The following is a 22,591-nucleotide window of genomic DNA, read 5'->3' on the forward strand; positions in this document are numbered from 1 at the left end:
CCCTGCAGCCTCCTGGAGCTGTCAGAAGGTACATTTTCAGGTACACAGAGGTATGTTTGCATTTCAGTTGGCTTACAACAAGCAGCACCACTGAGTATTTGAGGACAGCACAAAAAAAAACAAGGCTCAGAAGAACACACACAGCACAAATCCACTGCTTGGCCCTGTGATGAATTATCTGTCCTTTCTCAGAGTGAAAGGCAACTGCCTGTTAGTTCTTTGTTTCATTACTCTGCCTGCTAATTGGAAGTAGTTTGGCAGTAAAAGCGGACAACTGATTTTAATAATTGATTTATGTCTTGTTAGAATCTTCAGGCACATCACAGAAGTACAACTCTGTTCAGCAGCAGAGTACCACAACACCAAAAAGCAAAGTACTTCTCCAGTCTACAGGAAGCTGGAGCTCCATTATGCGTACAGTTTAGAATGAATTTCTTTAACTCTCTTCTTCTTAAAATAGCACATTACTATCTGAAGAAAAAATAAAGCAACACTGAAATGCAAGTTCCATTTGGAAATTATCTGTGCTGTGTGTAAACTGATCTTAATGGTTGCAGGATACTCAAGTTCTTAATGGTCACTTCCCTACTAAACTGAGCACTTAGCTCTTTTGTGCACTATTTATTTCTGGCAGGGATCTACTACAAGCCATAAATCAGGTGAACGGAGCTGTGCATGTTCTTTTCCAGGCATAAGCTGCATGTACCACAGAAGAAAAGCTTCAAAGCCTGCTGTTTAACTGCTGTGAGTGCTGCATGAAAAAGTAAGAACGCCTCTTGTGCATATGGAGTAGATTGAGACACCACCCCTGGCTTACTATTGTGTACAAGCAAGTCTGGAAGGCCTCTAACGGTCAGCTTGTAGACAGTCACAGAAGAGCTTACAGTGAGTAGCAACTTATTTGTGCACCGACAGATCACCAGCAGGAGAACTGAAGACAACTGAAGACAGTGAGTCCAATCCTGATAAACACGATAAAAAAAGTACTGAAGCAGTCAGAATGTGAAAAAGATAGAAGTGCAGGCTCTAACATTATTTTGTTATCCTCTGCTTAAATAGGGAAGTTTACAGAAAGTAACTTAAAAAAAGAGTAAGTCATGGCATGCTTAAGTGTAGCTAAAGGTTACGGAGATTAGTGATCTGCAAGACAGTGTACACAGATTACCTGAAGATATATTCAGCTTTGCTGAAAAGACTGCAGTAGGTTTTTCCTTTTCTTTAGCAGAAGCAGCTCCTCTCTCAGCTTCCTTCTCAAAAGCTTCTGGCTTTCCTACACTGACTATTTCTTTTTCAGTAGGTAAAGGTGAGGTATCTGTGGCTGGTAAGGACACCATGGATACTTCAGGCACTTCTCTGTCCATAGCCTGCAAGGACTTTTTCAAGGCAAGAGCATCTTCTTCAGTTTTCACTTCTACATTCTTTACAGACAGATCACAGGGCAGCTCTGGGCAAGGCAACCGCCTCTTCTCCTCTCTGATCTCATTACTGATCTCTTCGCTTTCATTTTTGCGCACTGTTTCTCTGTCGGTGACTTCTGCCACAAACTCAGGACCACTTTTAGGATCAAGCATCACAAAGTCATCTTCTACTGAGACAGGAGAAGAATCAGTAGGTGAGAGAGCTTTGCCATCTCCTGGTTTTAGTTCTGTAGCAATAGATGCATCAGTTGAATAAGCCAGAGCGTTCAGCTCTTCCATGTGAAGTGGAATCTTCTCTGCCTTGGCTATTTTTGTAGGTGTGGGCTCAGATGGCTGAGTGGTAACAATTTTGGAAGAGTCTAGTTCAGCTTGGAAAGACTCCAAATAGGGCTTACCAGTAGCAGCCAAGGAATCTACCAGTCGTTCCTGTTCCTCATCAGTTTTAATATTCTCAACTGATTTACTACTTAAGATGAGAGTCTGATCTTCGGTTTCTTTCCCAGGGAAGTCAGGTATCACCTGGAGATTAAACAAGTCAGATTTTCCAAACTGCGGAGACAGTTTTTCAACAAGTTCCTTGTGTTCAGGCACATCCTGAGAAACATGTTCTGTTACTGGAGTTGTGGAATAATCTGTTAAGGACGGAGCAGATTCAGAGACCTTCGTTTCCTTAATTAAGTCACATGCAATAGATATATATGGAGTCTCTAGATCTTCAGGACTGGTGCTACTCTCATGATCAGGTTTTCTAAGTGTCAGCTCCTCTTTTGCTCCTTGGGCCTGTGTCAAAGGCATATTCACTGCCTCTTGGTACAATGGAGGTTTCTCAGCCTCTTCTTTTACATTCTCGTAACTAGCAGTGGTAACAAATGTTCCTAACTGAGAAGTTTCAAGCTGCATGGTAGATGCTTCTGCACCAGCTGTCCCACTGCTCAGTGGGGCTTCCATGACAATATCAGGCAATACTGGTGATGGAGCAGCTTCTGAACCTTCAAATGAGGGGCAGAGCTGCGTCACAGGTTTCAGAGTCTCTTGCATCGACTCGGAGGTTTGAACTAAATCAATCTTTGTCTCATAAGCAAGTTTTGTACATGCCGCATCGTGCATTTCACTTTCATATGCTTCTTGTACTAGATCAGGAGTGAGACCTTCAGGCATACTTGCTGCAGTGTCAGATAGCGGTGTTGATACGCTATCTGTTTTAGCATCATCAGCTTCCAGGCCCTCCTGCTTGCCAACTGCTTGAGAGCTAAAATCACCTTGTTCTGTGTTCTGAGCTTTCATTTCTGCAATTTTTTTCTCGTCATCAGTTCTATTTTCTGAAGTGTCTTCCTCCATCGGGCAAATAGATTTGACTTTGCTACCATCAGGAGTTACAGAGGATTCAGATTTAGTGCAGGTGATGTAATTCTGTGAAGGCTCTTTTACAGCTTCTGGGGTGCTCGGGAAAGACAGATCTTCAGCACTGCCTTCACTGTCTCTTTCATAATCCTTCAGCACTGTCAGCTTATCTACACCATATTTCTCATCTAAACCGGCTTCCAGTTTGCCATCTATTTTACTTCCAACATCCTCTCTCAAGCTGCTCAGTCCATGACCAGCACCTTTTACTTCCCATACAGGCTCATATGCTTTGAAGTCCACATACTCCTCCCTTCGAATAGCATCTTCTTTCAATGCCTTTTTGTCATCACGATCACCATCTCTGCCTTTGTCTTTGCTAGAAAAGATGTCTTCCTCATTTTTCTCAAACAAATCTTTACGAGTTTCTGGAGACATGCTCAGAGGCTGTGCAGGCATTTTCTCCAGATCACATAATTCTTTAGGGCCCTCTAGCTGCATTTCTTCCTCAGCTTGAAATAAAATGGCTGCTTCTGCTTTAGTAAGTGAGGGTTCCATTTTTGAGTATTTCATCTCGGAAATGTCTCTCTTATTTTCCTCCGTAAGGAATGGATTTCTTACATTTTCCATTGTTTCTTTACAAACCTCACTTGCACTTTCTTTGTAAATGCCTCTTGCAGGTAATCCATCTGAGAATGAATCAAAGGCTGTGTGCTCTTTAAAGGGATCAGCTGAGAGAGGAGAGAAGGAGAGAAGAGAAGCAGCAGGATCAAGCGGGACTGCAGTAAAATCCTCTTGACCAAGTGACTTAGTGCTACCTGGCTGCTCCTGCAAGTCCACAACTTTTTCTGTGACCGTGGGGACAGAAAGGAAAGTTAGAAAACGCAGGCGTTCTTAAAGTCAACGCAAATTTTCATGACAGGTTTTCACATGGTGTTAGTTATGAAGAGGCACTTCTGAGTTCTATCCTAAATACTACTAGCCAACAAAACAAAGTGTCAGGTAAAAAATGCTACTCTATTTTCTCTCTTCTAGCAGAGAACTACGGGAAGTTAGAGAAGCAGCAACTTTTTGCATTGCAAAGATCACAGTAAAGCTGAAGATACCAGACAAGTACAGAGCATCCAAGTACAGCAGGCAACATTCCCAAGGTGGGGGTAGAAAAAAAAAAAGATGAAACAGAAAGAGGGTATGTGTGTATGCTTGCACATTAATGTATGCACAAGCATGCATGCCTGTAAGAATTCTTTTTTTTGTCCCCTTTTTTTTTTTTAAATAACATGAATTTGGTGGACAGAGTAACAGAAACCACTAACATGTATGTACAGATTTCCCTTACATCAAGTACTGCAGAAAGTCACTGCGCATTAAATCTTTCTGCTAAATGTGTAAAAGAGCTGTGCTTTAAAGTATTAACCTGTTAACAGTACCAACTTCTCTCTTACATCCAGGGTCCAAGAATTCACAGATGGCTGTAGTGTGCTTATAAAACAGTTTAATGCATAAAGGAATGAATGGCCATTAAAATCTTGAATGGATCAATTGAAAATTCAAAACTAAAAATGAGAGAAGCTATTCTTGGACCCACGCTGACTTTTAGTAAATGAAGAGTAATCAGAAAGAGTTAATGAGATCAGAAATGCAGGATGTATTCAGACAAAGGTGAGCAGAAAGAACTTGCCTGCAGAGGAGTGCATCAGAGGCGCAGATGTAGCAGGAAGAGCAAAAAGGGTCTCATCTGAAAAACAAACAAATAACCTCAGCAGAAATAAAGGCTGAATCGTCGAAGGGGAGGGCGGGGAAGGCAAGCAAGTACTCAGTTCCCAGTAACTAGACAGGGCCAGAGCCAGCATCTACACCCACAAAGAATTTTAGCATAGATATAAGCCGTGCGACCAGGGAGTGTCAGTGCTCAGAGTTCTTTATTACAACAGGACCTTTACTGAGGGATCTCCGCCCTGCCATCCAAGGCCCAGTTCAACATAAGCTGCACCACAAGAACATTTCATTCTGCACGCTTGCACACAACTGAGAAGCTTCTGTATCTCTTGCATAAGAAAAAAAATCACCTGCCATTGATGTCAACACACTGTCCTTTATGTGGTCACTTTGTCAAAGCGTTTCCAAGCTCCTGATTTGTGTGACAACAGCAAAGATAATGAGACTCAACACAGAATTCTACAAGAAGATGACTGAAGTAAGCTCTGAAATCCTCTACAAGGAGAGCTGACCAGGCACGCTGATACTAACCAAGCTGGAAGCAGTACATGACTGTACCCTCAGTTACCACCTGCCTCTACTATTTGCATTATGCTGTAACACAAACTTCCAAACGAAGGCATTATTAAATCCTTCTTCAGCATGATTCAAGAAATGTGTTTTGCTTTTCTGAATTTGTATTAATCGCAGTATTTCAACAGAGAAAATCCCACTTCTCCAATTACCACCCAAAGAACTAAGAACTACTGCAAGGAGGGACTTCCTTCTGCTAAGCTAAAATAGTCACTCGAGTTCACAAACACACAATGCTGAGAAGCCAGATGATCCCGGAGTTTCAGATTACACAGAATGAAGGCACACAGCTAAAACACTTTATTAAGCTGCACAAAAGCCTAGCTGAGCAGCAACAATGCCAACCATCATGAGGAACCAAAGAAACTGAGACCAGTCCTACTCCACACGTGAGCAGACAGTACTTTTCCCAGGTCTGTCATGGCCTGCTGGCACGATGCTGATGGAAAAATAGTAATATCTTTTGTTCCAAACAGTGTGTAAAGTTTTCAAATTAAGCTTGTTAAAGAGGATTTACGGTTTGTATCGATTGTATTAGAGGAATGGAAAATCATTTTTGAGTATTTCAATTAGATTTTGAATTACCAGTCTAGACAACATCAACAATCTTGAGTTTTATTCGCCTGGATAAAATCAAATATTAAAAAAGGTTACGAGCTTACACTGTAATAGAATCAATTGCTTTCAAATGATGAAAAGCAAGAAGTGAGAAACATGATAGGCCCAGCAGTGCACACAGAGCAACCTAATGAAGACGTCAGAGCCATTTTTGTTCCAGCGCTGAACCAAGACTTTCTGCAACTGCAACAGCATCCTCACGACTCTCTCGCCTTACTCAGCTTACTCCCACCAGCGGCTTTAAGTCTTACAACCTACATTTCCCATCACAACATACAGTTGGTTATTTCTGTTTTGTAGAACACTTATCTTCACGTGATGCTTATATGTCCCAAAATCTGGCAAGATATTAGAGTAACTCAGTATTTAGAATGACTTCCTCAACCTCTGCCAGGCTGAAGAGGATCGCCTGCTTTCTGGAAACTGTTTTTCACATAGATTGAAACCTCAATTCCAGATTTAGAACTTGTTAAGACAGTGCTGCAGTTCAGTGGCAACAAAAGCTTTGAAGGACAAAAACCACACCAGAGGACAACAGATCAATAGGTGACACTGCAGCCCGCAGAACTGCAACGCTCACTCATCCACTGCCAAGTGCCATTAAGTATCAAGGATCAGCGTTGCGCACTATTTTCAATACTGCATAACCCCAGAGTTTTCTGTTTCTGTTGGGGAACACTGACTTTAGTTGTGTGAGCACTGGTTTCTTAGTGCTTTGTTAAGCCAACACAACCCGGGAGCTCGTTCTCAGGTTTGGCTTCCATTTGCTCAGTACAGAAACACACAGCAGCTATGGCAGTCACTGAGCTCCCAGATTCTCTTAATGGAAAGATATGCCCACACCCATACTTTATTTTTCACACATCACTGGAGTGTGACAAAGAATTACATAAAAGCAGCATTTCCTAACCAGCCAAGGAGAGCCGCCCACTTTCCCTCCACCTACATCAGAGCAGAGCTCTTCCTGCTGGAAGGAGGGCAACCAGGACCTCTCCCTGCTGCTGGCACTGGGTGCTTCCCCCAGGCAAGTGGGGGAAACAGAGCAGCACCTCCACAGCTCCCAGCCATGGGCTGGAGCTCTGTGCTGCCGCCCAGCATCAGCTGAGCGAAGAGCTGGCAGCGACCCCATCAAATACACTATGCAGGATGCACTTCATTAAGAACAACTTCTACATGTTAATTTCACAAACCTGTAAGGGATGTTTTTAAATAGGAGGGAGGTTGAATCAGACTGGGAAAGCCTTCCAAGTGCTGGTTTGTCCGTCGCACCACCCACCCTCACGGGTGGCAGCCACAGAACAAATCAAGAGCACGCGGAGCTGCTGCAAGGTAAGAATGGCATTCTGTAGGTCAAATGAAAGAGAAAAATGCTATATTTCACTACGTGCATATGTACCCTGACAAAGACTCGTATGTATTACAGTTTCATGCAAGCTTCAGTGTGGTAAGTTTTGTTATAGAATACCACTTTTAGCAGGACATCATTCCTCATTTATAAAAGAAAAGCAAATAGGATATGCATTGGAGGATAAATCACTGAGGGTGATCCTCTTGACGCATCAGTGGAAGACACTGGATGACTCACAACAAAAATATCAGCAAGTTAACTGTTTGATCATTGTTTCCAGCAGAAGAAATATTTTGCTTGCTGAAATACAACAGAATGAGACCTTGAAGTTAACACTACCTTTCCAGAAGTAAGCCTCTACTGCAAATGATATCTGCCAAAAATCCACATGGTTAGTGATTTAACTGCAACATTACAGCTGAAAGGATAAAAATAAGAGTTGCTTTCACTCATGCCATTTAGCAAAGCACTCAATTGACATTCCTTTCATCAGCACAGACCCTCCTACCTGAGAACTCCGTGTTTTGTTCTGTGCTAAAACCTACGTCCCACCAGCAAGAAACCCACTTCTGGTTTGTTTAAAAACAGACAGCAGCATAACTAAGCATCGTTTTAAACCCCATTCTGATTTTTGCCAGTTTCCCCATCGCTGCTGTAGTCATAGGAAGCTGGTGTTATCAGTTTAACTTCAAATCACTGCATGACTAGTTAATAGCAAACTTATGAATAAAGACCAGAGAATTCAACGGAGTGAAAGATTTCTGGAACAAGAGAAAGTTAGCTGCAAAAGAAAGAATGTTTTAGATGGAAGAATACTAAGCAGACAGTCCCAATGACAGCCATCTCTGAAAAAAACAACTTTCTTCAACATTTACTTGCCCTGGATTTAATTCTAGTCCCACAGCATAAGAACTTAAGAAAAACATGCTCAGCCCTCATCATGACTGGATTTTGGCTTAGTGATGCACCCTTCCACCTGCTCTCATGTGTGACCATCCAGCCACGCACAGCAGGTTTACAGTAAGGCAGGTCTGTTGTTCTGATCAACTCCTCATTTTGAGCTCAGTATTGCACAACAATATATATATATATGTATTTTTTTTTTCCTTACATGTAAACACAGTCAACTTCCTCCTGATGAACAGCTTAGCTTTGGCAGGGACTGTACCAGGGAATTAGCCAATGCTAGATAGCAAGGGCACACAACTGCAGAAGAATCTGCTGAGAAAAGCAGCTGCCTATACCATCTCCACTTCAGCTGTTCTCCTTGTTATCATGCAATTGCTATAAACACAGCATTTTCCACCAAATATTTAAGCAACTCAAGATGAAGATTCAACGACTAACAGCATATTTTCACATCATTAGCTCCAGATGCAGAGAGGCAGCAAGCAGCTAGACCTTCTCATTGGGCTCTGTTTAGTCTATAAAGAGAAGCCTCGAGTTCAGTAAATTCAGACTGCAATGTACTTAAAAGTCCAGGAGGGATACAAGCCATACACAGGACAGAGACTGATGAAGGTTCAAATGAAAACAGGAGCTCTGTTTTACTCATCTTGATGGGATAAAACGATGGAAGGACCTAAGAACATCATCCTTACCAAAGGCAACAGAAGTCCTCAGCTCTTCAGTTAGTGCCAGCAGGCATCATGCACCACCTGCACAAGTGGCATCACAACACGAGGGAGATTCCTAATCTTACGTTATTTGAAATAGGTGAAGAAAATGAGTTCAAAGCAAGGACTTTGAATCTCTGCCTATCTTCAGCTATTCTATCTTATGGAAACAAGTCTCTAGCCAGAAGCAAGTGTCATCTTATTGTTTAAGCAGAAATCTATAACCAAAGTGATTGAAGCATTTTTTTCTCCCCTCAAATATCATGTTTTCACGGCCCAATAATGACATCCTTTCTTCTTCCGGAGGAGTGGCATTTGAGGTGAATTGCTCCGGAATGCAGCACTGTCCAGCCTACAGTGGCAGGGTAAGGTATGCCATCTCATCTTCTGTTCAGCTACAAAGGAAGAAAGCTCACGCAGTTCCCCCACAGCGCTCAGCTCCCAAGCACAGCAGGAGCAGGCACACAGGTGTTAACTCTGGCTGTATTGTAGATCTCAGCCTGTTAAAACGAGGGGCCATTTGGAGAGTGGTACTTGGGTTTTTGGTTTTGTTCTGTGCTCTTTTTCAAAGGCCACTGAATATTGTGATACAGCTACCAACCTCATCTCAGTCCTGCATCAAACGTTTCAATTAATAATGCTATGGACAAGATCCAGTTGGATATTCAGAGACCCAACATTTAAGGATTTAATTTATTGTAACACAATGAAGAAGCAGCAATCTAACCCATTACATGCCCAGCTTCACACAGACTCATAGATACTTGCTCTGGCTATACTTCTAACAACAGCAACAACAGAAAAAAAATCACAGCTCAACATAATTTAACCAAAATAACTCTTTCTTAAGATCCAGACTCTTTAATCATACATTGAAATACCAAACAAATTTGGGTTCTGGCAGTACCACAGAACAGAAAAATATAATTACACCCAAGCTCATTCAAAAGCAGGAGGTCTAAAGAGCCATGCAAACCCTATCATTATGCAGACATTACCCAATTTGATTTCAGAGATTATACCAATCGTAAGAGTCCCTTTCACTGATTTGAACAGATGGAATTTTTCCCTGCTTGCTCCATGATTAAGATTTAAATTAAACAATATTTAGATTAGCTATTTCATCATTGCAGAATATATTATTAGCTAAATTAACAGGGAAGAGATGTTACCAATTTCTTCCAGCACTCGTTCTGAACACATTACCTTGTGTGATAAGCCACTGGCGTAACAACTTACAGTCTGTAAAATAAAAACAAATTGGTGCATAAGATACCTTCATCTCACAGGAGGGAAAAAGAACACGATATTCTGAGGATTCTCCAGAGCCATTAACATCACAGAAGAATAGCTTTTAATGAAATGGATAAAGCAGCATCAGACCTTCACACGTATGCTATGCTCTAACATTAAGCAGCACTGCACTGCCTGGCGTGCAATAATCTGTGCTCACTGCAGGTTTTAACTGCTCACTTTTAAGTCACTTTGACAACCTGCATACACAGGATGATGATTTTCTCATCTAACAGTGAGATCTGTTACACAACACTTGGGTTCAGAACACCCTTTGAACAGCATTTCTGGAGCTGAAGGCATGGGTGCTTGAAGGCTAGGCCGAAGACCAAGAAATGGCCTTTCTTCCAACAATACCACATACTTTGTTATCCTTCCCCTGGATCTCAGTTCCTTTCCCTTCCCTGCTCCATCTACACCCCACCTGCCAAAGGCTTCACACAAGCTCTACTATCTGTTTTACTTGCCATTCATTTCCTTATCACCCACAAAGGAGGACAGGCACTCCAGACTTCTGCCTTCTGTGGGAGAGGGGCTGGAGCAGAGTTCAACCAAAACAGTCGTAAAACACTCACGATGGACAAGCAGTAGGACTTTGACACCAGAACAGCAGCACCCAATAGGCCAAGAGCATTTTTAACTGGAAATAGGAAAGTTTATATTTATCTCAGCCTGGTGTCTCATTTAAAAACTTCTTAATTAACATATTCTTCCCAGCTGATGAAGTTGATGACATGATCGCTCCCATTCATTAAAAAGCTGCAAGTGAAAGTTTATTTTACAGTACATTCCTAAGACACAAAGCAAGCCTTCCAGCAAAAATACAGAAGGTCAGAATGGTACTGACATGCCTTGTTTATACACTGCAAAGCAATTGAGGCAACGCCATGGAGAAGAGCAGTCATTCAGAAACACCTCTAACCGAAATCTTCTCATTTTGACACATCCAGTTAGCAGCAGATTGATTACTTCCACTTCAAGGATAAAAACATTCCACTGAGATAATTTGCTTTTCTCAGACTTTATGAATATTAATCAGCTCATTACTTTATCACTACTGTAGTAGCTCCAGACGTGTCACAAAGCTGCAGCTCCAGCAGTCTCACACTACCTGTACCACACTGCCCTAAAAGCAGTCTCAAAAGTAGAAAACCTTACGTAGCATTTTAAGTGTGAAGAGCCATTTCTATCTTAGCCCATAAAACCAGATATGAAAAATAAATATGAAAATATTTCACCATTCTAAGCTGCAGTTCTTACTCTAAGCAGGTGTGTTGTTTTTTTTTACTTAACTATGGCTTTTCTTTCATTCCTAATGTAGCTCATTCTTACTTTATGCATGAACATTTCTGAACTCCTGGGGACAATTTACCTGCAAGTTACACATTTGCTTTATATTTTCTAGCCAGCAACATGCCAAGAAACAGTTCCTTGCTTACAAAGCATCTAGAACCTGAAAAGCATTTTCAGATTGAAACTTTCCTCATTTTGTATCACTTACATAGCTACCACAGCAATATGCAAGCTCAAAGAAAAAAAAAAAGGCCACTTTCACCACTTTCATTCAAAATACTCTTTAAACAGAAAAAAAAAGATAAGCATATTAAGACATGCCTCAAGCCATAGGCCAACAGCCCTCAGCTACTCTAATGCCTTCTCAGCAGACAGAAGTCAGATTAAGCTGATGAAATCATCAAGCTCTTCAAACAGCCATTGAGAGACACAAACCTATAGCTCTTGCCCAAATCCAGTGGCAAGCAGCAATACCTCCACAGAATTCCAGCAGTATGGAAAAACTACAAGAACAAAGACTGTATGGATGCTGCTAAGTAGCCAGGCTCCAAGCTTGAGTGCTCTCCAAAATCAACATCTTTCCCATCCTCAGCACTGGAAGAAGGAAAAGGCAAAGCAGCCTCCTTACAGAAGATCAACCAGAAAGTTATATTAGAAAAACATACAGCAAATTACTGAAATAACAAAATGCATCGTGTTGCTCCAGGAACAGCTCTACTTCATGAACTTGGCTGTCTTCTCACCACACCAATTGCCAACAGCCACGGCATATTTCTGTCCCTGGGAGCTGCAAAGTTGGAATCTCCTGACCTTTATGCTCCAGCTACCACTGACTCCTAACCCAGCAGAACAATCGTTGCAGGCCTTGATGCTTCCCTAGCAATTTTCTACCTGCCAGTAAGAGAACAGTACTGACCAGGAGGCTTGGATGTTGCCCTTACTCCTTTGAAGAAGGGCTGGCATTAGTGGCTATCCAGGTGATAACGAAGAGGTTCAGTGCTCACCAGCAGTGACACAGAAGTGTAGATGAGAGCTGCCCCTTTGTAGACAAGAACTTTCCCAAGATCTACATCACTATATGGCAGCTGGAAGCTGTGTGGTTTTATTCTAGAAAGCAAACCAAAGGATACACACACCAAGTAAACATACTACCAGACTTGACAAGCCCATCCCTGCATACACTTCTGGTTAACAGGGGAGATGGCTGTTTTTGGCTTTAGAATCTCTTGCAGCAGCTGAACCACAGGAGCAGGTCCCACTGTGCATGGCGCAGTGCCTAGCACAGTGAGATCCCCCACTGAACTCATTTAGATGGGGAAGGTGAAATACGAAAATGAAAACATGAGCTTTACTGCACCAGGCGAATTGTTGGCTACTCTCCTCTATATGCCTCTACAACATAATGAGTTAACAGGAGAAAGCCACATTCTACCTTTAATTTACACAGGTTATGGCCACCTCCCTTATAGTTCTACTGCTGTTTGGGAGGGTGGAAGGGACAGGGCCCCATCCTCCAACGAAACACTGAAGATCAGCAGGAATGGATTTTAATAACTGAAGGATGCAGTGAAAGTCACCTGTGGCAGTATTCAAGGACAGCTGCGCTTTTTCCATGTCATGCTGCATTCTCTCCATAAAACCCAAACAGCTCCTCTGCATGATCCTATGCATTCACAACAGCATACCAGAAAAAGTCATCGACACAGAAAAAAAAACAACACAAAAAGCATATGTGCTGCTTTACAACAGGTACAAAATGCAAGCCACAGACTCCAGAATATTTCTGCTGCAGGATAAAATGTGCATAGCGAGTAGAAGCAGGTGCAGCCCACTACATTTAACTGCCTTCTGCTGCAGCTAGGCTCAGGTTGGTGAGGGTGAGCACTAACACAGAACAGTGTGTGCACTGCTGCTAGCTGGAGGCTACAGACAGCATCCCTGCTGACCTCCACCTGACACAGCCCTGCATACGGGCAGAGCTTGTATGAAAACTCTCCTGAACGCCTATGAACTAAAAGCAAGCCCTACAAAATCAATTAAAAACAAGACTAATAAACTGGCACTTCAGAACATTTGCACGCGCACTGAACCATGGCTGGATTGCAGGCTGCTGAGCCACAAGGAGCCGTCATCTATTGCTCACCCAGGCTACTGGCCTGCCATTCCACGTGACCAGCCTGCTTGGACAGCACAAGGGTTTCCCATTAAGTGTAGGGTTAAACGTATTGCAGCTCTGCCTTCCAGCAAGGCGATATACAGCCTGCAGTTACAAGCAGCAGCCTGTGCTGATACCATCTAGGGCTGTGAAGATGAAAGGTGGCATCTCCTTGTCATAATTTACCGGTTACTCTTAACTGGAACAGCTAGGAGAGGGGGGAAAAAAAGAAACTAAAAAACAAAACCACAACACATCAGTGTTACCAGGGATGACCACCCAACGTTTGCCTTTTTTCTTCCCCCTTCTCTCCTCTCCCCCCCCACTGTATGTAAATTTAAGAAATCAAGATTACTTCTTAAATTTTTCAAGAACAGTACTTTTTGCTACTCGCATACCAGTGAACAGGAGGAAAAAAAAGAAAAAAAAAGGTATCCAAGGCAGCTTAAGTTTTACTGGAGCCCTTTTTCTTGTTTTCTTCCTCTACAAATATTTATATTCGCTCTTAGGAAGGGAGAGCCTTGCCAGCGACTTGCATTACATATAATTATGTCACAACCTCTTGCAAGAATGGTACGGAATACTTCTAAGCATGTAAGTGATACTAATTACAAAGCTTTGCTTTTTAAAGCTCCTCCAGATATAAATAATACCTTTTACTGGGCCAAGAAGTTGTCTGCATTTTTCTCCATTGTTTTACTGACAAAAAGCAGCACCAGAGCCCACAGTTGCTGGTGATAGAGGAAACCCTACTATTCTTCACACACTTACCATAGGCACTACTCCTTCCAAATAAGACTTCAAAGCTATTCATCTCAAACCATTACTGAATCAAAGCCTTAGATGTTAAATACGAAGAGAATCAAGTCTTTCTAAATTATCAATTATGAACCACAGTCTTTCACTTAAACCTTAAGCAGAGCTGACAGGGAATGAAGCCATAACCTTCCAGAAGAGCAGCGGCCATCACGGGCTGTGGCTATCATTCCACAGACACCCTGCCACCAGCTGCAGGCATCATTTGATCTTGCCAGTTTCACAGCAAGACTGGGAGTGAACTCATTTGAAGTTAAATCATCAAGAGTTGATATCCATTCAGACAGCAGGTGGTTTTTGGTTTTATGTTGGGTGGCTATTGCTGAAACAAAGCAATCCCACACTTGAGAGGACCAAAGCACTCACATAACATGTCCAGACAGTGCTTTTATCAAAATGATGTGCTCACATCTGGATTCCAGTGCTTAAAACATAACCTGTGTTCCAACTCATCATTAGATGAGTACTGTACCTGTCACACTTTGCCTCTGGAAAGCAGGCCTGCTAAGGATGCCAGTCTTCAGAAACTGAGCTCATCATCAGTGATAGATCCTGCTCCCCCACAAGTAGGTCTCGTAAAGTAAGTCTGGCACCACTTCTCAGCTATAGCACCCAGCTCTCACGGGGTTATCTCTCCTCTGCTTTAACAAAGGAGAAACACTTCAGGTATGAACACGCTCCCCATCCTTCTGGGGTCAAGGAGTAAGAATGCTAAAGCAGCCCCAGAAATGATACTTTTATCCCTGTTTTCCAAGGAACAACATGAAGTTGGACTTGATGAACTTCACGGGTCCCTTCCAACTGGCTATTCTATGGTTTGATTGACTCATTAAGGTTGGAAATGAGCACCAAGATCATCCAGTCCAAGCACAGCACAGCCCACTGTGCCTGCTGCCCACGTCCCTCAGTGCCACATCCCATGATTCTGGGACCCTCCAGGTGACCCCACCGCTCCCTGGGCAGCTGTGTCAGTGCAGAATCACTTCTGGAGAAGGAATTGTTCCTAGCAGCCAACCCGAACCTCCCCTGGCACAACGTGAGGCCATCCCCTCTCGTCCTATGGCCGTTCCCTGCCAGCAGAGGCCGACCCCGCCTCACACAGCCTCCTTTCAGGTGGTTGCAGAACCACGAGGTCTGCCCTGAGCCTCCTCTTCTCCAGACCGAACAGCCCCGGTTCCTCAGCCGCTCCCCATCACACTTGTGCTCCAGACCCCTCACAGCTCCACTGCCCTTCTCTGGACACGCTGCAGCCCTCGGTGTCTTTCCTGCAGTGAGGGCCCAGCGCTGGGTGCAGCACTGGAGTTTGCACAGCTCGCACTCCTGCTCTGCCCCAACCCGTGCTTTTGTTCTTACCTGCGGCCCCACAGCAGCCATGCGCATCTCCCCAGCGCACCGCCGCACACGCGGCTCAGTCAGAGGGGCCTCACGGAAGGCAAGAACCACAAAGCCCTGTCACGGGTGCCAACAGAACGCGCGTTAAACCTCTCGTACGTTATCGCTCCGGTTTAACGCGGATTTGGGGCAGTCGCTCTCGAACGCCGCGTTCACCGGCGGCTATGCGACTCCTGCAGATGCCATCGCGCACGCGAGGCACAACGGCAGCTACGACACGAGGCAGCATCGCGACGCGAGGCCCTCGGTTTGCCAACGTTCATTGTTCCGGAGGCCGCCACCCGCCCGCCCCCCCAGCAGCGCGGCCCCTCCCACCCTCCCCGTGAGTAACGTCAGCGCCCGCCGCGCCGCCGCCGCCCGCCCCGCTCCCCGGCCCCGCTCCCGCCCCGCAGCGCGGCCGTTGCCAGGCGGCGGCGGGTTCGCCCCCGGGCGGCCATGTGCGAGGCGGCCGCCGCCCCTTCCTCCGCCAGCAGTATAAGAAAGAGGGGAGCGGAAAGCGACTCGTTCGCGAGTATAAAAAAATTAAAAATAACAATAATAAAAAGAATTAAAAAGGGGAAGGGGAAAAGGCGTTTTCCCGCAAAAGCTGCGGAGGGAGGGCGCGGTGCGGCGGCAGACAAAGGCGCAGAGAGGCACTCACCCGCCGAGCCGGAGGAGGACCCTCTTCTGCGAGGCTCCGACTGGGGCCGCTCGGGGCCGGGGGATGGCGTGCTGGCGGCGGACGAGGAGGAGGAGACGGCGGGCTGCGGCGGGCAACGCGCGGGCTGCGGCGGCTCGGGCGCGGGCTCGGGCGCGGCGGGGCGGGGTGGCTCGGCGGGGCTGCCGAGGTCCTGAGGCGGCGAGGGCCGCTCTTGCGGGGCCGCCACGGGCTTCCTCTCCATCACCTCCAGCTGCTCGTCGAAGTCCTCGTCTTCTTCTTCTTCTTCCTCCTCCTCCTCGTCCTCCTCCTTCTCGTCGTCCAGCACGAACTGGTAGTTAAACTGGGGCTGCTGCGGCCGCGGGGGCCCAGAGGAGGAGGAGACCAGGGGCGACTGGTCCAGCTCGTCCATGGTGCCTGGAGCGGGCGGAACAATGAGCGCAGCGCCGGGGCTGCGCCTCTGCCGGCTGCGGGGGGAGGGCGCGGGCTGCGCTGCGGGACCGGTTCCACGCCCTGGTGAGTCACGGCCGGGGGAAGGAGGCGGGGCCCGGTGAACGGCGGCCGCGCGGGCCAATGGGACGCAGCGGGGGCGCGGTTCCGCCAATCAGGTGCGGCCGCCTCATGAATATGCAGCGTGAAGGCGGGGCGGGATGGCGAAGTCGGGTGAAGTTCTGCGCGGGGCGCGGTCCGGAATCCGCGCTGCCCCGATGGGCCGTGGCGAGGCGCGGGGCGCGGCACGGAGCTCGCGGCGGGCAGCGGACGCCGGGCTCTGGAGGCTGTGACGTGCTTTCTCACCCGCCGGGCGTGATGCGGAGCTCCGCAGTGCGGAGGGGCCGCTCCTTACGGCGCTGCGGCGGTCCGCGGGCGGAAGCATCTCCCTAGGGAGCGCGGGCGGCGGCGGTCAGCCCCTGCCTTCGAGGAGGTGGGGGCGGGGCACGAGATGGCAGTCGGAACGGCGCGCGAAGTGCCTAGCGTGGCTAGGGAGCAATAAAGCCTGCTGGAATCACGGCGTCCATCCAGGGAGGAGACATTTTGGGAGCGCACCAACTTGTTCATCCCCCGTGACGCTGCAGCAGCCACGCAGACGGGCCCGGCGGTCCCGTTGCTGCCCGAACCGGGCGGCTCGGCCGGCTTTTGTGCCCGAGCCCGGCCTGCTGCAGGCTGTGATGCGGGCCTGGGCCGTGAGGCGACGCCTCGCCCCCCGCACTGCCGCCTTCCCCCGCCTCCTCCGGGCAGCCTGCACCTGGCCCGGCCTCGGGTAGTGCTGGAGGAGGCTCGCGCAAGCAGCACGAGGACACGGGCATTCCCTTCCTCTGGCAGGCACGCCTACAAGGACCACAGAAAGTATTTTCACAAAGACAACTGTTATCCTACGGGGATACAAAATCCTCCAGCAGTGAATGCGAACTTAGCTGAAGACCTGTAAAGTCTTTAGACTCTGTTCTCTTCATTATTTCTTCTCCCTCTTGAGATTTCCTTGTTGACAAACAATTCACATACGTTTCCAAGCCAGCCCTTTTGGCAGTCATGTTTGGCTTAGTGGCGTGGTGGTGCTGGGTTGGTGGTTAGACTAGATGATCTTAGCCAACCCTTATGTTCTTTGGAGGGCTGTGGTTCACCCATAATTCTGTTATCCCCCAACCAGAGTTTTGCTCTGCTAGAAGTGCTGTGTCCCAGCGTGGAGGATCACAGCCCAGAAGCAGTGCTGCAGCTCCATTAGCAGCAATTCCTCCTCACTGTGCCAGCAGTTAATGTGGTTTGGGATTTATTACATGATTCCCTTACCTATAGCTATTTTTAATACTTTGTAGGTTCTGAGTACAGACACAGCAGTGAAACCAACTTGAACGTCTTCAGCCAGAGTCATTTTTGGTCATCTACGAAAAGGAAAATCTATGTAGAATTCAGGTGATGTTATCAGAATGCTTCAAAGTGAATCCATCATCAGTTAAAGAGAAACGAAAGGGATTTTTATTTAGAGAAAGGAAGTGACTAAAGGTCTTGGAGGGAAACAGGAAGGGAGTTCCAGATACCCCGAGCAAGTCAATTAACAAGGGAGAGGAAAACACAGCTCTCCAGTTTTGGACATACACTGCAAAACACGCTTTGGTTTAGCTCTTAGAAAAATATTTTGTTATTCTTGTATGAAGATTGTCAGCTAGTAGGCGTACTTTGCAGATATTCAGTAAGTTCATTTACAGACTTAGTTTTCATGAGATGATTTTGTATCGCAAACTTAGGAAGAAAACCATTCAGTACATTAAAGAGAAGCAGTTAGTCTGCTTCTGAATTTCTGCAATAGCACTGATAATGGTTGTATGTACTAGCTGCATTTTCTCTGTCCACTGTGACCTGCTTAATCTTACACAGAAGATATCACAGCATATCATAGACTGGGAACATCATTGCGATGGAACAAATGGTAGTGGGTTCAAACAGGAACAGCATTTAGTCTGAGCTAGCAATTAAAAAACATGGAGTTAGAATTGCAGGGATAGTTGGATTTCCGTCCCTCATTAGGCTAAAACACAACTCCCAGATTTCAAACATCATGGTTGGTCTCTGGAAGGAAAAAACTCTGCCTTTGCTTTCAGATTATGCCATTGCTACAGCATGGTGGGCATTGGGCATGGTTACCTAGCAAGTTTCTCTTGGTTTGAATGCCCGCTGTACTTCTGTTCAGGCCCTGTGGTGAGGCAAGAAAATCACTCCTTAATTTGATAATACAAATGCAGGACATCGAGGAAAAGAAGTGTTAAAACAGCGTTACAGAGAGATTATCATCTTTTAACGGTAACTGGGACAGGTTTGCTTCATAGAATCTTCTCCAGGACCTGCCTCTCAGCTTTGTCCTCTGCAACAATTAACATTTTCTTGCCAGTCACTTTTTAAACCTTTTATATTCTTTTGTGTTCCAGGCACTTCCTGTTCTGGACCTGTTTCTAACGTCCCATAAGAGTTTGTGTGGACCGACTTCAGCTGAGCCAATTTTTCTATTTTTTCCCCTCCAATGTCATCTTGAAAAATGAAACCAACGTGTTTTTACAGTAAGCATCCCAATAACCATGCTGATATGCAGCACCCTGATTCAGATCTGTCACAAAACAGTGTTTAAAACTTCCTTCAGCCAGCCAGCAGGGTGCTGTGCCACAGCATCTGTAGGGATGGGGCTGGTTTAAGGACAGCTCCAAATTACATCAGCTGTCGTGAGGGCAAATTACCATCAGCTGCAGCTTTGAATTCCCACATCCAGCTAATTTCTTCCTAGGCTGCAACTTGGTTAAGCTTCCCTTCAAACACCTAAAGCACATGCATAACATCACAAATAACTTTGTAACAGAGAACGGGTATATACTTGCTCATCATTAAAACACACACGAATATGAGCTGAACCAAATCAGTGATAACATGCAACGTGCTCTAGCAAATGAGGCTGCAATCTGAAGAATTCACCTTGCTAAAACTGCCCAGGAATTCAGTTTTAATTGGATTTTGGTCTGACCACTCTTCCCCTTGGAAACAAACCAAAGATGACACGCATTTAAAATGCCAGTTTTATGTCTCACTGATGCTGTGGAGCCTAAGCAGTGGGATCTTTCCATACCCAAAGAAGGCATAGTTTATATAGAAGACAGACAGGACTTGTGTACAAAAACCTCAAAACCGTTGCACTTCCAAGTGCCTGGGTAAGCTCCCATCTAAATACTGACCTCGGGTAAGGCTACTTAACCTGTCTGACTAACAGGTTCCCAACAAGCAGGTAGTGTGGATTTACAATAAATATCTCCTTTGAAGTCCTACCCCCTCTGTTCAATGGGAGGACACTTCAAGGGAAAGTGCTGCAACGAATCAAAACAGTCCTTAAATGAAAATAAGGACTAAAAACTTTTCATTGTTATAATGAAGCGATACGTTAGAAAGAAAATGGAATCAATGAAAATATATATTCACATCTTATTAATAGAGTATTAGAAAAACAAATCCAGGGAAATGTGGTGGAATGATGTATGCTGAATGATTTCAGTACCACTTTCAACATTCACCAGGTCTCTGCAGAAAGTTTCAACGTACAAAAATGTGAAGTTTTCTGAGACTGATCTTAGAATGCTTAGAGAATTCCTTAGAGAATCAGAATGATCAAATGATACAAATAATTCCTCACTTTAGTGTTATTTATACTGTAGTGTTATTTAGTGTATTGCTACTCTTCAGTCCTTCACTTGTATAAGAAGTAGAATAATTCACTTACCATTTTAGCCACAATAGTTTACACTCCTGAGGAACACGAGGACCACCAGCTTCGTTGGACCTGGACACAAACATTCATTCACTGTTAATGCAGATCAAGGTAGTATTGTAATTGCTTTTTAAAATGCATGATCCCCCCTCCTACTTTTAAGCTTGAATGCATAGAATCAACATCAAGTTTAGATCTCAGCATCACTCATTAGATTTGTACTCATGCACATGTCTACATTCAAATGTTTCAGCTGCAATACCAGGGGTGTTTTGTTTGTTGTTTTTTTCTCAGGGTTTTAATATGACTTTGTTCTCTGTAAAACATCCCACGTATTGTAATTAAAGTAATGAACCAGCAGCGTTTGTCCCCTCTATGCCTGGGGATGCAATGGGAAAAAGAAGGTCCAGTACATTTCAGGTCTTTTGGGTTGACATATTGTGATGTCCAATTCCCAGGGAATGAGAAAAGGAGAACGTGCTCACTACATAATGAATTAGAGCACAGGCAGAATGCTTTCACAGCTACAAGTGTAGTTTTAGAGCAGATTACTGGCATTGCTACCTTAACTTTAAACCTTAAGTACGCAGGGAAAGCTTGCACTGGAAGCAACAGTAGTGACATCAAATGCCTCAGATTTGAAAGGTCCCAGCATGCCATCTTGTCACACTTTGCTCAGTGACTCGTGCACTGTAACTGCTTGTATCAGACTGGAATCTTCACACAAGTTGCAGTGGTGCTTTGGGGTCTCCGTGCACTTTGACTTTCAAAGACAGCATAGCACCTTTGGAAGACAACAACGACCCTGCGACTGCTGCATTTTGTCCCAGCAGTGTTTAGGGAGCTCTTCCTTTTATCTGGGTCAGATAAAGATAGGACAGCTAAAAAAATTTCAAGACGGCTACCCTGCTTTCTCAGAAGCACACTGAGCTGGTTGCATCCTGCAGCTCTCCATCTCCCTCACCTTTTCTCACACGAAACAAAAAGCCCACCGCCACCTCCTCAAGCTTCTCAACACTTCAGATGATTTCAGTTAACTTTGGCAGTGGTAGAAGACTCAAGGATATTGAAGTCCTGATAGTTTTGTGACAAAGAGCAGCTGCGTAACTTACAGAAAGCAGACAAGCTCTTCTGTGGAAAGCAAGGTAGGGAGAAGGTGGTTGTTGCCTGTTCTGTTTGACAGCCATCAGCTAGAATGAAGCTCTTATGAGCATGTTTCTCTTCTACCAGATGGCAAAACCAAAAAGGAAGATAAGAGGCATGTAGAGTAACTGCAAACAGCAGTGTGCACTGTTGGACCTGAAGCGATAAAAACCTGAATTTGCTAGTTTTACTGGTTTTAGAACTAGTTTGTGACTGTTGTAGGCAGGGATTTATTCTAAGTGAGCCACACCAGAGGAACTGTGGCTAAGACTACCTAGCTGCAGCCACTGCTTTGGCAAGGGCAGAGAAAAATGGAAGGTAAATCTTGCAGACTGATTTAGTTCTGATATATGTGAAGGGGTAATATATGATATATGAGGGTAATGAAGGGTATATGTGATATATGAGAAGGGGTAAATGCAAAGGAAAAGATCTGGAACAACAGCACATGAGAACGGTTACGTATTTTACTGCAGAAAGAAAATCAAGGCTCATCAAGTTTTCTAGGGCAGGATGCCATGCAGGCATCACTTATTCTGAGCTGCTTGTTTAGTCCCCTCATTGTGACTTACAAAACATGTAATGTATTTCAATAAAAGCTCACTACTTGAATACCATATAACATCTATTCAAGGAATAATCCTTCAGTACAGGCTGTTAGCAAATTAACTGCTTTTATTCAGTCAGATGGAGTCAAGCTGCTAAACATTTTTAATATATGAGACTGAAAATGATTATAACCTGACCATATGTGGAGCAGAAATACCTGGATGTATTGGGAAAAGTAAGTTTGACTTGAGAGTCAAAGATTTGCTTCTCATCCAAATCTTACCCACTTGAAGTGTAGTAAATGAAATCAGAATTTAGAACTAGCAGTCTTAAAGATTTATCCAGCTAAATCAGTTGGATGGAGTTCCTGTCAGTTTTGCATCGTGCCACAGAAACACAGAACAGGTCTCTCTGATGGAGCACAGTCTTTCTGAAGCTAATAT

At 44.9% G+C, this 22,591-nt stretch overlaps 1 protein-coding gene across 6 annotated transcripts in view; it reads right to left on the bottom strand.

Annotated features, from left to right (window-relative positions):
- Window positions 1–22,591, bottom strand: part of RTN4 (reticulon 4) — a 51,438-nt gene that overhangs the window by 21,478 nt on the left and 7,369 nt on the right. For 2 of the 6 annotated variants that reach the window (XM_042883352.1, XM_042883360.1), the window contains 3 exons: window positions 20,469–20,528; window positions 4,441–4,497; window positions 1,166–3,607 (listed from right to left, as the gene is read on the bottom strand). In XM_042883352.1, coding sequence (XP_042739286.1) covers window positions 1,166–3,607; window positions 4,441–4,456 — 2,458 coding nt within the window. In that variant the 5' untranslated portion in view covers window positions 4,457–4,497; window positions 20,469–20,528. Of the gene's footprint in view, window positions 1–1,165; window positions 3,608–4,440; window positions 4,498–9,839; window positions 9,876–16,222; window positions 16,703–20,468; window positions 20,529–22,591 lie in introns of those variants that run through there. The other 4 variants (XM_042883400.1, XM_042883343.1, XM_042883391.1 and 1 more) reach the window with 4 other exon arrangements.

This window comes from Lagopus leucura, unplaced genomic scaffold, assembly GCF_019238085.1.
Source record: "Lagopus leucura isolate 7727_CA_CO unplaced genomic scaffold, USGS_WTPT01 Super-Scaffold_73, whole genome shotgun sequence".
Lineage (NCBI taxonomy): Eukaryota > Metazoa > Chordata > Aves > Galliformes > Phasianidae > Lagopus > Lagopus leucura.